The sequence below is a fragment of the Ictalurus punctatus genome, chromosome 2 (assembly GCF_001660625.3).
Source record: "Ictalurus punctatus breed USDA103 chromosome 2, Coco_2.0, whole genome shotgun sequence".
Taxonomy (NCBI): Eukaryota; Metazoa; Chordata; class Actinopteri; order Siluriformes; family Ictaluridae; genus Ictalurus; species Ictalurus punctatus.
In genome coordinates, this window is record NC_030417.2 from 15,928,457 (window position 1) to 15,945,629 (window position 17,173).

Genomic DNA, 17,173 nt, shown 5'->3' on the forward strand with positions numbered 1-17,173 from the left:
TTGCTGCGCGCCGTATATCACTCCCCCTTCCTGCTCCAAGGAGGACGTCGTTCCCCCCTCATGCTCCGCGGAGAGCATCGTTCCTCCCTTTTGCCTAGCGGAGAACCTTGCTCCCCAAAGAACCTTGTTCTTTGATTGCTTAAATAAATGTTATATACTGTGATTGCTTCCGAGCCCATCCTTGATTTATGACATGTTCATAGTAGGGATGTAAATGAAGTGGTACTAAACAGTCGTGCAGGGCCCATGGAGCAACTGAATGATCACTGATCTACTTTTCTTTTGCAGGAAACTTCAGCAGGTTACTTCACCAGCTCTCAGCTCCATATCTGTGTTCATAGTGTAGCTATCTGACTACTACCTTTCAAACAGAAACAGGAAAAATGCAATAGCTATTCGTGATTCATTACAGCAGCTGGTATCCAATAAAATGTGATTAAACAAAAGGAATGCATTCATAATCGCTATAATACATATTATTATTTCCTAATATTGTATGCACTTTAATAGTTACTTTTAGCCTTTCTTTTCTCGATCAACATCATTTTCCAATCTCAGAGCCTAGATTATTGCTGTTGGTTGATAGAATATGTTAAATAATAAACAAAATCGTTGTATCAGAGTTTCTAGTGCTGCTTTTCATGCTTAATTTGATTTTTTTCTTTTCCTGCAGTGACCAGTTGTACACAATCTACTTATAGTAAGTGTCTCTCAGTTCATCTATTTTTCTCATGTTCTTATATTCCCTCCCTTAGACTAATGATTACTTTCTGATCAAAGCACAGCAAATATCTAGGATACTTTCCCTTAAAACTTCTCTTTTGGCTCAAATTCATTACCATTAGTCTAGATGCAGTGAAATAGGGTAATGTTATAGCACACCCATGTGAATGTGTTTTATTCAGGATACGAACTTGTGGCAGGGTAACAAAACTCTGTCTGTCTCTCTCTTTCTTTCTTTCTTTTCAGGTTTCATGGTATTTGTGTCTGTGTGGATCTTTGAAGTTATCATCCTGCTTTCGCTGTTAGTGGGAGCATTTTATATCTACACCAGAATCTACAGGCAACAGATAATAACCGATAGTAAGACTCTAATACTTACTAACATGGAAATGTGCACATTACCAGAATCCATTGTCAAGTGTATATATGTCAAAAAGTAAAGACAGAAGAACATGAGCAACTAGAAAATGTAATGTCTAAAGCTTCTATGGTGATGTAAATGCTGTGATCACCTGAGTGTCATTTCCTTCCACAGATCAGGAAGCAGAGTAAACCTGGATTAGGAACAGAAGAAGCAGTCCCAAGCACTTGCTCTCCTCCATCCCATTAATTCATCCACCCTGAACCACCAGAAAAATATAACCATCAATAACAGATGAGGAACATTAGAAAACTAATTTAATTCCTCAATCCACATCAATTCTTCAAAAACTAAACCAGCCTCATGATTCCAGCAGCTTTCTTGATGAACCAAGTGCTAATCTTTTAGAGTTGTTTCTCTTAAGCTTTATTTTTAATATTCTAAAATACAGTTCTTATTTATGCATGACTCTTAGTAATGATTCAGTTCACTTTTTATTAAATCAGTCTCTTTAAGACATTATGTGATGAGCTTTGTGACACTGGAGACTTGGCAGTATTTAGAGGATCCATGTGTGGAATCAAGAAACAGTCCAGAAATCAGCGTCTGTAAAGCTTTCCATGTACAGGGTACAAAGTTAAAAAAATTATTGCATTTTCTACTATAAAATAACTATAATAGAATATATGTACAAATAATATTCAAAAGCATTATAAAGCAATAAAGAACAAGTAGTGTCATACTGTGTCAGTACTTACACACACAACTGATTGGCCAATCTAAATGTTTGTGTTTGTAAACCTAAAACTGTATAGCGTATATGTATAGAGTAAGGGCTGATTTTATGTGTCACTCACTTTCACAGTTTAAACTGAGTTTTGTTTGTAATATGAATTTATTGGGTATACGTTAGGGGGAAAAAGAAAGTAAAGTGTGTGATCATGCAGAATCAAACTGTTATTATGACAGTTGGAACTGATATAAAGCCTCTCACATTATATTCACATGTCACTAAATCATAATTGTAGATTTGTGTAAATAAATCCATTAAACAATGTCATTATATCATCGAGTGTCACGCAAAAATAAAATACAGGATGAAAAATCTGATCCACTCACGTTTGTTGTTAATTTATAGCTGTCCAATGCAGAGTTTTATCATAGTGGAGACATTTTATTAAAGAAAACAGTCTAAGAAACTAACAGTGTGAGTAGGTCTAAACTGATATTTTGCTGCTTAGGTTCCTGCCCAGACATACAGAATTAACTAATCTGTCCCTGGTCACCTCAGACAGTATCAATTTCATATCTGGAATAGACGTAAACAGTGACATGACATCAGACACCATGGTCCTATACCACGGTCCAGCTTTTGTGATTGTGAGGAGACCAGAATGACCTGGCTGTTGTGAGATGTAGACCATGAAAATGTGAAAAATATTTCATACACTTAAAATGGTTTCTTAGTGATTTTAACCAAATATGTGCACTTATTTTCAGTTAATGCGTTGGTAAACCCTTGAAATATATATATTTTTATTACTGCAGTTTGAGATATTATACAACTCCAATTCCAAAATAGTTGGGACGCTGTGTAAAATGTAAATAAAAACAGAATGCAATGATTTCCAAATCTCAAACCCATGTTATTCACAATAGAACATAGAAAACATCAAATGTTTAAACTGAGTAAAATGTACCAATTTTAGAAAAAGAAAATAAGGTAATTTTGAATTTGATGGCTGCAATATGTCTCAAAAAAAAGTTGGGACAGGGGCCATAAAAGGCTGGAAAAGTAAGTGTTACTAAAAGTAAGCATTTCTCTGTGCCCAGAGCAACAGTAGTGCTACGTGGGAGATGGAGGATAGTGTGGGGAGACTGGGTGTCGTCGTCGTCAATGCATGACTTCAATGTGCATACTTTCAGCTTTAAAGCTATTTACATCCAAACTGGGTGAACAGTGTAGGAGTTATTGCACTTTATATACGTGGCCCTGTTCTTAAATGGGCCAAATGTAATTGGAAATTTGGCTGCTCAGCTGTTTCACGGCCATGTGTTATTCCCTCATTATTTCACTTATAAAGAAGCAGATGAACAGGTCTAGAGTTGGTTTCAAGTGTGGCATTTGCATTGCAATCTGTAGTTGTTAACTCTTAATATGAAGTGTATGCTGTCTCTCTTCCATCAGAGAGACAGCAAACACATTAGATATGGCCAAAAAAAAGGGGCAACCACATATAAAGAGTGCTGCAGTTCCTACAATATTCACCTGATTTTGATGTAAATTAAAGCAACACATTTGTTTGGGGACGTGCAACACCTAAATAAATCCAGGTTAAATAGAAGAAGGATTTCTCCTTACTATAAACAACACAAGAAACCAATCAGCAACAAGAATGTAACTTTCAATAAGGACCTTCCTTTCTCTTTTGAATTAATGCTGGTGTGTGTTTTTGAATTTGCTGTTGTGTGTTTTAGTGTTGCTTTTGTAGTTATGGCTTGGTATTGTGTTTTACACTTGGGGGCCACCATTGTAATTAATCCTGAGGTGTTTATCTCTAATCTGCACCATGGTGTCCTCACTGAAAGTGACAATCAACTGCTTGTCCCCTGAGGTCAGAAAAGTGTACTGTTCTGCTGATGGAGACAATCTCCACTCTCACTGGAATTCTGATTGAATCAAATTTACTCAGCTGGAGGACAAGAACAGTGGTTTCCTGCTGGATAAAAACCATCCTGGAAACATCAGCTGCCATGTAGAAAATCATGTCAGCCATGACCACAATACAATTACGATCCACCCATGTCCCGATGAGTCTGTATTTTTTAAATAATGACAATAACAATAACAGGGAAAACAATCTGCTATGTAGAGGATCACATCATTCAAGGACATATTAGCATTAATTATTAGCATTATTAGCATTGTTTAAATTTTGGGGCAGAACCATGGTCTAGATGGAGAGATTATATCTCTGGTCTAGCCTGGGAACGCCTGGGTGTCCCCATGGAGGAGCTGGCAGAGGTGGCCAGGGAGAAGGAGGTCTGGGCATCTCTGCCCCCGTGACCTAGACCTGGGTAAGCAGAAGAAAATGGATGGATGGAAGAATTAAGATGACTTCTTGTAATTGCCTGATGCAAAAATGCCATGCCATGTTGAAAATCACGTCAGCCATAACCACAGATCCATTGAACTCCACTCATGTTCTGGTGAGTCTGTCTTTTTTTTTTAATAATAATAAATTTAGCAACAGTAGCAACAACGATGAAGCATCATCATTAATGTGACTGCTCATGCGCTGGTGAGTCTGTCTTTTTAATATAATGATTTGACAAACAAAAAACAATGCAGCAATTTATGAATACACAGGCAAATTTTGTTTTTGCTCCATTAATGGAAATAGATCCTGAAGGAGCCACACTCACTTTATAGCATGTTGGCTAGCTTGCTCAAATGAATTTGTACTGTCCTGTTTTACTTCAGGTGAAATTGGGGTCCCTTCTTCCTTTTCATCTTCAACTCATGAGCTTTCATATTTTAACCCAAAAGTTATATAAAATGAAAGTATTTTTTGCCATGTCCACTGATGATGTCACTAACACTTCTGTACAATGGTTCTTACTTACACTCACCATCCACTTTATAAGGAACACCTGTTCACCTACACATTCATGCAGTTATCCTATCAGCCAATCATGTGGCAGCAGCGCAATGCAAAAAATCAGGGAGTTACGGGTCAAGAATTTCAGTTAATGTTCAGAATTTCTGTGACTTTAATCATGACTTGGTTTTTGGTACCAGAAGGGCTTGCTTGAGTATTTCATAAACTCCTAATCTCACTGACATTCCACACACAACAATCTCTCGAGTTTACACTCTTTTCAACTGTGGTGAGCAGAAAAGTATCTCAACCTGCAAAAACATTGAACCTTGAAGTGGATGAGCTACAGCAGCAGAAGACCACATTGGGTTCCACTCCTGTCAGCCAAGATCAGGAATCTAAGGCTATCATGGGCACAGGCTCACCCAAACGGGACAATTAAAGATTAGGGTAAAAAATCATCTATTTTTTCCAGTCATCATCTGTCTAGTTTTAGTGAGTCTGTGCCCATGATCACCTCAGATTCCTGTTCTTGGTCCTCTGCTTTTGTAGTCCATCTACCTCAAGATTTGATGTCATGCATTCTGAGATGTTTTTCTGCTCACCACGGTTGTAGAGTGTTTACTTGACTTTTTATTTACTATAGACTACCTGCCAGCTCAGACCAGTCTGTTCATTCTCCTCTGATCTCTCTCATCAACAAGGTGTTTCAGCCTGCAGAGCCTCCTCTCACAGGAGGTTTTTGTTATTGTTGTTGTTGTTGCTGTTCATACCATTCTATGTAAACTCTAGAGACTGTTTTGTGTCTGTATGTGTGTGTGTGTGTGTGTGTGTGTGTGTGTGTGTGTGTGTGTGTGTGTGTGTGTGTGTGTGTAAATCCCAGGAGATCAGTAGTTTCTGAAATACTCAACAACCATGCTACAGTTAAAGTCACACTTTTTCCCCATTCTGATGTTTGATGTGAACATTAACTTAAGTTTTTGACCTGAATCTACATGACTTTATGCAGTGTGCTGCTGCCACATGATTGGCTGATTATAAATCTGAATGAATGTGCAGGTATACAAGTGTTCCTATTAAAGTGGACAGGGTGTTTGTTTACTTGTATAATTCTACATCTATATAACATGGTGTTATGCAGATTTTTAAATCTTCAGAATAGCCAAGGTGGTCAGTGCTGTGTTTACTAGATGATCTGATTAATATGACCAGTTGCACATAGTGTAATAATGGTAGGTGACTGGTAGGTGGTAGGTAACCGAATGGTCTTTCAGTTCCTCTAGTTTTCTGATTCCCTCATTTGTCTGTATGTGCTAATTCCCATGCTGTAAAAATTACTCACTGACCAAAACACAACAAAAATAATTAAAAAAAACCCTTCTCTCTAACAACCTGAATCACTCAGCTTCGCCCCCCCCCTCTCAGGTTTTATGGTGGTGTTTTTGTCTGTGTGGATCTTTCAAGTCATCATCCTGCTGTCTCTGTTAGTGGGAGCGTACATCTACCGCAGAATCTACAGGAAACAGAGGACACCTGAGAGTAAGACTTTAATACTTAACAGCTTAGAAAATTATCACATTACCAAAGTCCATATTCAAGTATGAGTATGTGCTAACATGTAAAGACAGAAGAACATGAGCAGCTAGAAAATGTAATGTCTAAAGGTCTAAAGCTTCCATGGTGATGTAAGTGCGGTGATCACCTGCGCATCATTTCCTTCCACAGTTCAGGAAGCTCTGTAAACCTGGATTAGGAACAGAAGAAGCAGATCTCCTCTATGCAAGCAACCATCACTCTGTGTCTCATTCAGACTGAAGCATGTGAAGAATACAACCATCAATAACAGATGGCTAACAGACAACATAAATTTAATTCCTCAATCCACAAAAAAACTCAAATAAATCAGCCTCATGATTCCTGTAGATTCGTTGAGGCACCGAGTGCTAATTTTCAGTTGTTTCTGGTATTCTTTCTTTTTTTAATATTTTAAAAATAATGCAATGCTTTGATACAGTTGTTACAAACATGCCAACAATGCTTTTGTGGGAATGATTTTAATAAAGTTTTTGAAATGTAAATGTAGGTATATGTACTGTACGTGTGAATGCTGAAATAAAGTCTTTTTTTTTTTTTTTTAACTGACACACCTAAACTCACTGTTCTTGATTGTTCTCTTAATTATTATGTAACTTTTGAGTTCTAAATTCCACAAACTAAATCATTCCAAAAATAAAATGCTGTACTGTCTGGTCTGTATTTAATGTAGGGTGCAGTTAAGGAGGAACAGTGGCAGGAAGAAAGCCAACATCAAGAGGGGCAACCATTGAGCATAGACACATCCAACAGATGGCCTTTAATATATCTTAAAGTTTTAATCCAAACCTAAATAACTCCAAAACAACTATCAATTTTTAAATAATATTAACATAAATCCGATGAAAACAGTTTTCATAAAAATGTGTTTTGGGGAAGCTCTGTAGCTCCAATAAATAGACAAAATATTGTTCTACTCAAATAAATAATATTCCAGCATGTTGGAGCTTGTTAAAGACAATTGGTGGATGAGTTTGCAAGGAGAAAAGTAAGGGTGACGGCAGTCGCCTAAGGTAAGACTACCTTTTGCTTACTACAGAAACTACTTAAATGCTTGTAATGTATTAATTTGTTCATTTTATTTTGCATGGGCAGAGTTGTGGGGTGAAGCAATCATGGGTCTCTGCATTGATTGAAACACATTTCACTCGGCATCAGACTGTTTATTATCCAACTCTATAAACAAACTAGTAAGATTTTTGCTCAATGGACCCACTAAACACATATTTACACTTCTACTGTAGTTATATAATAACTAGAATAGAGGAAGTGAGTGGTATGTTACTTTTATTTTAAAATATAAAATAAACACGACTTAACCAACAAAAAACATATTCCCCGAGATGATAAAGATGATAAAACTATTATAATAAAGAGTGCAGAGAGGAATGAGTCATACACTTTAATCACCTTTGATACAAACAAAAATATTAAAATCAGCTATATGCTCCAGCTGAAAACTGAAGGTAGGACCCCACAACCTCTAATCACATCACACAGCACACTACAGCAATTGTACCAAAAAAGTATGATACCTTAAGAATTGACGCCTGAGGTTTGCACCCCTGCTAAACACATGGGCAGAAACATTTCTGTCAGCCATGTCAAAGTTGTTTTTTTTTTTTTTTTTTAAAGCTACAAACATGCATATATGGATGTATTATATTTCACATTGCCTTTGGTGTATTGTCATATTTCTGCAGAGCCTCTGTTTATATTATATTTGCTCTCAAATAAAGCAGTGTTGTTTTTGTGGTGGTACTGTGGAGAAGTTAGTGCTGATGACATCATAAGTGGATCATTGTTGACTGGGATACTGGCTTCGCTGTCTATCATAACTAGACTCTCATAGCACTCCATTATTATCATGGTGAATGCAATGGGATGGTAGACAAGGAAAGGAAAGGAGAGAAATGCAGAGAAAGACTTAAAACAAATAAATAAGATACAGTTTTATAATTATGTTTAATAATTATGCAGTTTAATAATTATGTCTCTCAGTTCCTCTATTTTCTCATGTCCTCAAATGTCTGTATGTGCTACATGTACGTGCTGACAGCAAGGTGTGGTTTGTCAGTAGCTACTATACATAGTGACCCAGATGGTTTTTGCCAATCAGAGAAAGAGGAAATGATACAGTTCCCTCCACTAATATTGGCACCCTTGGTAAATATGAGCAAAGAAGGCTGTGAAAAATTGTCTTTATTTTTTATATTTTGTCCATAAAATTCACAAAAATACTCTGCTCTCATGGATATCAAACAATTGCAAACACAAAACAAGTTTATGAAAAAAAAAAAATCTTTGTTAAATATAGGTGTGCAACAATTATTGGCACCCCTATGAATTTATCTGAGAAAAATATATTTGAAGTATTTTCCCATTGATATTTTGCATTTTTCTAGTACACCTGATTAGGAACAGGTAATTGTTCAACCAAGACTTCCTGTTTTACAGAGGTATAAATATGAGGTAACATATATGCCAAATTCTCTTAGTCATTCATAACAATGGGTAAGACCAAGGAATATAGCTGTGATGTGTGATAAAAGGTTGTTGAGGTTCACAAAATGGGAAGTGGCTATAAGAAAATAGCACAAGCATTGAAAACGCCCATTTCAACCATCAGGGCAATAATTAAGAAGTTCCAGTCAACTGGAAATGTTATGAATCGACCTGGAAGAGGGTGTGTGCCTATATTGTCTCAATGCACTCTGAAGAGGATGGTTCAAGTTTTGGGGTCAGAAAGTCTCCAAAACTACAATCTGAAGTCACCTACATCACCATCATCTATTTTAAATGTATCATTTACCAATTACTGTACACCATATATAATTATAAATCTAGCCTTTGGATTACGTTATGGAATAAAATTTAATTGTCAACACAATCCTCAGAAAAAACACTTACGCAGTTTGTTTAAATATCATTTATTTATCATTTAATCAAGAAAACACATGTGCACATGTTTTTCTGCCGTTGTTCAGAATAAAACCCAACAAATACGTACATAATCGGAGACTTTGAGCACACGCACGCATACACACACATACGCGCACACACACATACACACACACACACACACACACACACACACACACTTTTTTTAGATTGCTTCTTGGTGATTTTCACCAACTATTCACTTATTTCCACTTTATTGAAAACTGTAGCACAGTACTGAATCCAGCTCTCCTGTAATAATGGAGTGTCATTTATTAGAGGATAAAGAGGTGTGTAATAATATCAGTGTGTAAATATCAGTGTTGGGTAAGTTACTCAAAAAAGGTAATCCACCACAGATTACTAATTACTACTTTAAACTTGTAATCTGATTAAATTACTGATTACTGCATGTAAAAAGTAATCAGATTACTAATTACTTTACTTTCATGTTACTTTCAAAACCTATTAAACCTACAAAAATACACTGCAAAGTGAAATTCATAGCTCTTTCAGTAATTTTAGCATGGGTCAATGTATGACATGATCAGAAAAAGTTGGATTTATCATAAAACCTGCCCGGGTGTTGTCACTGTTTGTAGGACTACCAGACCGATACAATATAAAACTTTTCTTACTAGGCTAGTTTGGTGTCACTAGTCAAGTGGAGGGACAGCTAAGCTATCACTGCATGGGTTTAGCTGCTACAGTGCCATGCAAAGTACATTATCTTTCCTTATGCTCTGCTCATACCATGTTCACGTAAACTGGAACTCACAGACATTTACACACCTTGTTTTCCTGCTCAGCATCAGAGGATGTTACTGTTTCAGTTTCAACCATTTTACTGGTTTAAAAAAATTGGCATATATCCATTTTTCCTCACACTGACTGGGAGCTAGCATTTGGCTGAAGTGAGAGCTGTCAGCCAATAAGACACGAGTGTTTCCACATATTTTTCACGTAAATTGTGATACAGATAAGGGATGAAGGTACGCTTTCTGACATTTCTGATGTTGGGTCACAGGTGATGGAAGACATGTACTCTCTAGAAGAAATAAATAATTTCCTTGACATGTAAAAAATGTTCTGCCAAAATTATACACTTCAGTCAACATCTATAGTGAGAGCAACAGTAAAGTCTTTGCAAAGAGACATTCAACTATTGGAAAGAAAAATTGTAAACAGTGATGAGACTGTGCAGTGTGCAGCGGTGTTAAACAAGAAGAGACGAGAACTGGGGTTTCTCTTACAAGAGCAAACAAAAGGAGTCCTTATAAGAACAAGATACTGTTTCTAAAAGAAAATAACAATATATATATTTTTTTATTTAAAAACACGTTGCTTTTTGTGCATCTAAACGAACAAAAAAATATTTGTGTGCATTACATAGAAAACTAAGGCTGTAGAACACCTCACTGGCACCGTTAATGCATGCTCAGTGCCACTGGTTCCATATGGCAAAGGTCAGCTGCAGGGTCATCAGCCCGGTAATACCGTTAAACAACACTCCTTTAACTCTGCAATGTCTCCTGGTGGTGGAGCAGTGGCTCCCTGCCACCCCATGCACCTAGACTTTGGGTTAGATGTTACTGCTTCTCCTCACCCAAAACTTCCATAACCTTCCTCTGGACTCTGCTAAGGAGTCACTCTCTCTCTCTCTCTCTCTCTCCCACGCGCACACACACACACACTCATTTGTTTGCAAAGTAGTAAACTATTGTTCAGTGAGCAGTGTCAGGACTCTTCATGAGACATTCATAATGTAGAATGTTCAGCCTGGTTGAATGCCAAAATTTCAGACTTATGATGAAATTTATATAAAGAATTGGAAAAAAGGAGGGCTCGTCCGGGATTTGAACCCGGGACCTCTCGCACCCTAAGCGAGAATCATACCCCTAGACCAACGAGCCAGTTAGAAATTATTTTGAAGGGTCAGAATACAATGTGCCACGTAACATGTTTACAGTACAGATGTTTGAGGAGTTTCTGTAAAACGCGATGTGTTCTTGGTGCCATCTAGTGGTGAGAAATCAGGAACTGCAACACCTCTGTAATTTTATTGCTAACACAAAGGTGCTCATAATATTACCGCTCATCCTTGCCAACATGCCTAACACAACCAGAACCATGGAGACCTCCCCAGTGTCCAAGGCTGTAGCGAGCGTCATTGGCACCTTTATATGTATGTATGTATGTATGTATATAGATAGATAGATAGATAGATAGATAGATAGATAGATAGATGTGTGTATTTATAATAAAGATATTATCTTCTCTCTCTCTTTCAAGTTTCATGGCAATATCTATGTGGCTCTTTGAAGTCTTCATCCTGCTGTCGCTGTTAGTGGGAGCATTTTTATATCTACAAAAGAATCTACAGGCAACAGATAATAACTGATAATAAGACTTTAATACTTACTAACATGGAAAATGTGCACATTACCAGAATCCATATTTAAGTATACATGTCAAAATGTAAAGACAGAAGAACATGAGCAGCTAGAAAATGTAATGTCCAAAGCTTCTATGGTGATGTAAATGCAGTGATCACCTGAGTGTCATTTCCTTCCACAGATCAGGAAGCTCAGTAAACCTGGATTAGGAACAGAAGAAGCAGTACCAAGCAGTTGCTCTCCTCCATCACATTAATTCATCCACCCTGAACCACCAGAAAAAATATAACCATCAATAACAGATGAGGAACATAGAAAACTAATTTAATTCCTCAATCCACATCAATTTTTCAAAACCTAAACCAGCCTCATTATGTGATGAGTTATAAGACATTATGTGATGAGTTTTGTGACACTGGAGACTTGGCAGTATTTAGAGTCTCCATGTGTGGAGTCCAGAAACTGTCCAGAAATCAGCGTCTATAAAGCTTTCCATGTACAGGGGAAAGTACAAAGAAGATGCAAACACATTATAAAGCAATAAAGAACAAGTAGTGTCATCCCGTGTCAGTACTTTTCTTTCTTACACAAACTGATTGGCCAATCTAAGTGTTTGTGTTTGTAAAGCTAAAACTCTGTAGAGTATATGTGTAGAGTTAGGGCTGATTTTATAATTAGCATGTTACAGTGTTACTCACTTTCTTTGTAATATGAAGATTCTTTGTAATATGAATTTGCTGGGAATACATTAGGAAAAAAGAATATGAAGTGTGTAATTGTGCAGGATTAAACTGATATTATAATGACAGCTGGAGCTGGTATAAAGCCTCTCACATTATATTCACATACAGTATGTCTACAATACAAAATTGTAAATCCATTAAACTATGTGACCATATCACAGTGTGTCAAACAAACATAAAATGCAGGATAAAAAAATCTGATCTACTCACGTTTGTTGTTAATTTATAGCTGTCAAATGTGAGAGTTTTATCGTAGTGGAGACATTTTATTAAAGAAAACAGTCTAAGAAACTAACAGTGTGAGTAGGTCTAAACTGATATTTTGCTGCTTAGGTTCCTGCCCAGAGATACAGACTTAACTAATCTGTCCCTGGTCACCTCAGACAGTATCAATTTCATATCTGGAATAGACGTAAACAGTGACATGACATCAGATGTCATGTTTACAGTACAGATGTTTGAGGAGTTTCTGTAAAACGCGATGTGTTCTTGGTGCCATCTAGTGGTGAGAAATCAGGAACTGCAACACCTCTGTAATTTTATTGCTAACACAAAGGTGCTCATAATATTACCGCTCATCCTTGCCAACATGCCTAACACAACCAGAACCATGGAGACCTCCCCAGTGTCCAAGGCTGTAGCGAGCGTCATTGGCACCTTTATATGTATGTATGTATGTATGTATATAGATAGATAGATAGATAGATAGATAGATAGATAGATAGATAGATGTGTGTATTTATAATAAAGATATTATCTTCTCTCTCTCTTTCAAGTTTCATGGCAATATCTATGTGGCTCTTTGAAGTCTTCATCCTGCTGTCGCTGTTAGTGGGAGCATTTTTATATCTACAAAAGAATCTACAGGCAACAGATAATAACTGATAATAAGACTTTAATACTTACTAACATGGAAAATGTGCACATTACCAGAATCCATATTTAAGTATACATGTCAAAATGTAAAGACAGAAGAACATGAGCAGCTAGAAAATGTAATGTCCAAAGCTTCTATGGTGATGTAAATGCAGTGATCACCTGAGTGTCATTTCCTTCCACAGATCAGGAAGCTCAGTAAACCTGGATTAGGAACAGAAGAAGCAGTACCAAGCAGTTGCTCTCCTCCATCACATTAATTCATCCACCCTGAACCACCAGAAAAAATATAACCATCAATAACAGATGAGGAACATAGAAAACTAATTTAATTCCTCAATCCACATCAATTTTTCAAAACCTAAACCAGCCTCATTATGTGATGAGTTATAAGACATTATGTGATGAGTTTTGTGACACTGGAGACTTGGCAGTATTTAGAGTCTCCATGTGTGGAGTCCAGAAACTGTCCAGAAATCAGCGTCTATAAAGCTTTCCATGTACAGGGGAAAGTACAAAGAAGATGCAAACACATTATAAAGCAATAAAGAACAAGTAGTGTCATCCCGTGTCAGTACTTTTCTTTCTTACACAAACTGATTGGCCAATCTAAGTGTTTGTGTTTGTAAAGCTAAAACTCTGTAGAGTATATGTGTAGAGTTAGGGCTGATTTTATAATTAGCATGTTACAGTGTTACTCACTTTCTTTGTAATATGAAGATTCTTTGTAATATGAATTTGCTGGGAATACATTAGGAAAAAAGAATATGAAGTGTGTAATTGTGCAGGATTAAACTGATATTATAATGACAGCTGGAGCTGGTATAAAGCCTCTCACATTATATTCACATACAGTATGTCTACAATACAAAATTGTAAATCCATTAAACTATGTGACCATATCACAGTGTGTCAAACAAACATAAAATGCAGGATAAAAAAATCTGATCTACTCACGTTTGTTGTTAATTTATAGCTGTCAAATGTGAGAGTTTTATCGTAGTGGAGACATTTTATTAAAGAAAACAGTCTAAGAAACTAACAGTGTGAGTAGGTCTAAACTGATATTTTGCTGCTTAGGTTCCTGCCCAGAGATACAGACTTAACTAATCTGTCCCTGGTCACCTCAGACAGTATCAATTTCATATCTGGAATAGACGTAAACAGTGACATGACATCAGATGTTTATAGACCATGGAAGTGTGAATAATATCTTTTCAGATAAGAGAACCAGACCACAGTGCTGCTGTCTGCACAAGTGATGAGTTCTCACTTACAAGTCAAGCGTGCTAGGTGGTGAACACTGAAATGTTAATAAAGAAACATATTTCATGCAGAAACAGATTATTGATCAACTCTATGAATAAACTATAAAACTTTTTATTTAATAGACCGGCTAAACACACCTCTACATTTCTACTGTAATTACAGAAAATGCTAATTGCTGCAATCCTTCCATCTTTTTCTTTCTGTCCTGTAACTTAGAATACAGGAAGTGAGAGGTTATAAGAATAACCACAAAACTTCCTCTACTTCTCAGTAAAGCATAATTATTACTTTAAAAGGAGCTTCATCTTGCTAGTGTAGTTTCTCATCACTTGTGATCAAGATCTCTAACAAGTACAGAGAGGACTGTTCTCTGGATAAAATGAGAATACAAGTCATCTTTGGAATCCTGCTGATTTTCACACAAGCTGCCATGGGTAGGTTTTATCCTCTCAAAATGCACAATTCATTTATTCATTAATTGGTCATATTTTAATGAACACTTAGTGCACTTCAAAAGTACAGGACTATCACTGGTATTAAATGGTCTAATATATATTAAAAATTACATGCTGATATTCACAATTGGTCTACCGCTTAACCCTGTGCAGGCTTCTTTTCCATCATCAATGTTAACATGTAAGGAGTCTAAAGCAAGTGCAATTTAGGGATGGGCGATCTGAAAAAATATTTCATCACAATACTTAAATACAATATGTTTTTGTTTTTTTTTTTTTTACGTGTGTTTATACAAATGCTACTTCATCTATTTTAAATGAATCATTTTGCATGCTTCATATCTAATTAAAAATGTAAAAATCTTGGGGGAAAATGCCCATTTAATTGTGCACACAATCTTCAGAGAAAGGCTTACACAACAGTTTGTTGTAATATCATTTATGTATTTATGTATCTTCAAGAAAACAAACATGCTGTTATTTCTTTTCTGTCATTGTTCAGAAAAAAATCCAACAAATATGTTAATAATCAATTGGATAACACACACACACACACACACACACACACACACACACACACACACACACACACACACACACACTTTTTAGATAGTTTTTTCATCAAACATGTGCACTTATTCCCACTTTCTTTTCTTTACTAAAAACTGTAGCACAGAACTGAATCAAGCTCTCCTGTAATAACGGAGTGTCATTTATTAGATGATAAAGAGGTGTGTAATAATATCAGTGTGTAATAATATTAAGAAAGTTCCTGATTTTTTCTTCCTCTGCAGGTTTGCTGTTTCAGGATCCTGTTGTCTGTCGATTTAATGAGAGAAGTCAGTGTTATGTAGCTCTGGGACAACGACTGCACCTGAAAATGCCCCTGGAGGATACGTTTAATCTAAAGATCACAGACAAGACATCTACCACTCGTACCATTTTAAAATATAGAAAAACCCAAAGTAATCCACCAAAACCAAATGACCCAAGATGGCAGTTTGTTAAAGATGATAAAACTATGATACTAACCAGTGCAGAGAGGAGCGACTCTGGAACATACACTTTAGATACTTATGATGCAAATGGGAATAACAAAGACATTTATACTCTCCAGCTGAACATTGAAGGTAGGACCACACAACCTCTAATCACATCAGACATCACACTACAACGTTATTTTGTAAATATATTAAATTATAAACATTAATTCAAACTATAATCTCGCTCAAGTAAAAAAAAAAAAAAAACTAAAAAAAAATACATTTATTTATGCAAATGAGGCTTCATCTATTTAAATATGCAGAAATGTTAATACAAAAATCTAGGTTTTTGATATTGTTAGAATTTAAAGCTTTATTTGACTATGAAGAACCTCTGAAGAGAAACATTTTACAGAAATGTTTGTTGGAGAATAATTTATTCATTGTTTAATCAAGAAAATACCATGCCTTGAAAAAAATATTTCATGCCATTTTTCAGGGTCCATAATAATCGTATAATAATCAACATTTTGGGAAAATACTCTATAATATCCTTTTAATTAAGGAAAGGTTCTTTCTAAGGAGAGGTTCTTCATAGTCAAATTCTTCATAGTCACCTCAGTAATTCATTCTGAGGTGTTTATCTCTAATCTGCAGCTGAGGTGTCCTCAGTGAAAATGTGGTACAGCTGCTTGTCCCCTGGAGTCATGAAAGTGTACTGTTCTGCTGATGGAGACAACCTCCGTTTCAACTGGAGTTCTGATTTAAACACATGCCTTCAACTGGAGAACGGGACCAGCACTGTTGTACTGAATAAAAACCATCATTTAAATGTGACCTGCCATGTAGAAAATCATGTCAGCTGTGACCACAATACCACTGAACTTCACCCATGTCCTGGTGAGTCTTTCTCACTCTTCTTGGCAAAAACAGGCAAATATCTAAAAAAAAAAAAATGACTACATATGAATGTCTGAATAAAAGTTAAGCTCAGTTCCTAAACACATAAGAAATAGCTAGAGGTAGAAATTGTAGCAGCGTCAACATGATGTGTGAATTCTGGTGCTGTTAGTTCCTAGTTCATATTTGGCCTCAACTGGAGTTCAGTGGTTCTACTTGCACAGTTAATATTATTGGTTGTAAAAGCCTGTGATATTTTTTCAATTCAATTAGGGGGTCAAATACTTATTTCCCTCATTAAAATGCAAATCAATTTATAACATTTTTGACAT

At 36.2% G+C, this 17,173-nt stretch overlaps 2 protein-coding genes, 1 long non-coding RNA gene and 1 other non-coding gene across 7 annotated transcripts in view; 3 read left to right on the forward strand and 1 right to left on the reverse strand.

The window, feature by feature from the left end:
* Positions 1-17,173, forward strand: part of LOC108280967 (uncharacterized) — a 119,360-nt gene that overhangs the window by 95,332 nt on the left and 6,855 nt on the right. For 2 of the 4 annotated variants that reach the window (XM_053688372.1, XM_053688378.1), the window contains 3 exons: positions 674-700; positions 970-1,083; positions 1,259-1,352. The exons of the other annotated variants lie outside the window; for them this stretch is intronic. In XM_053688372.1, coding sequence (XP_053544347.1) covers positions 674-700; positions 970-1,083; positions 1,259-1,275 — 158 coding nt within the window. In that variant the 3' untranslated portion in view covers positions 1,276-1,352. Of the gene's footprint in view, positions 1-673; positions 701-969; positions 1,084-1,258; positions 1,353-17,173 lie in introns of those variants that run through there. 4 annotated transcript variants of the gene reach the window in all.
* On the forward strand, positions 3,999-6,912 carry LOC128635435 (uncharacterized). Its single transcript, XR_008398406.1, has 3 exons — positions 3,999-4,294; positions 6,112-6,225; positions 6,412-6,912. It is a non-coding gene; the product is annotated as an uncharacterized LOC128635435 (long non-coding RNA).
* trnap-agg (transfer RNA proline (anticodon AGG)) lies at positions 11,061-11,132 on the reverse strand. Its single transcript has one exon. It is a non-coding gene; the product is annotated as a tRNA-Pro (tRNA).
* Positions 14,792-17,139, forward strand: LOC128635430 (uncharacterized). Its single transcript, XM_053688432.1, has 3 exons — positions 14,792-14,937; positions 15,753-16,088; positions 16,599-17,139. Exons 1-3 carry the CDS (start codon positions 14,883-14,885, stop codon positions 16,898-16,900), a joined length of 693 nt encoding a protein of 230 aa, XP_053544407.1. The 5' UTR covers positions 14,792-14,882; the 3' UTR covers positions 16,901-17,139.

What these genes read in the sequence shown, in the direction of transcription:
- LOC128635430 (XM_053688432.1), top strand. Translation starts at nt 14,883, where the DNA reads ATGAGAATACAAGTCATCTTTGGAATCCTGCTGATTTTCACACAAGCT. An exon ending in TTTCACACAAGCTGCCATGG is followed by an intron (nt 14,938 to 15,752) that starts GTAGGTTTTATC and finishes CTTCCTCTGCAG; the next exon opens with GTTTGCTGTTTCAGGATCCT. An exon ending in TCTCCAGCTGAACATTGAAG is followed by an intron (nt 16,089 to 16,598) that starts GTAGGACCACAC and finishes TCTAATCTGCAG; the next exon opens with CTGAGGTGTCCTCAGTGAAA.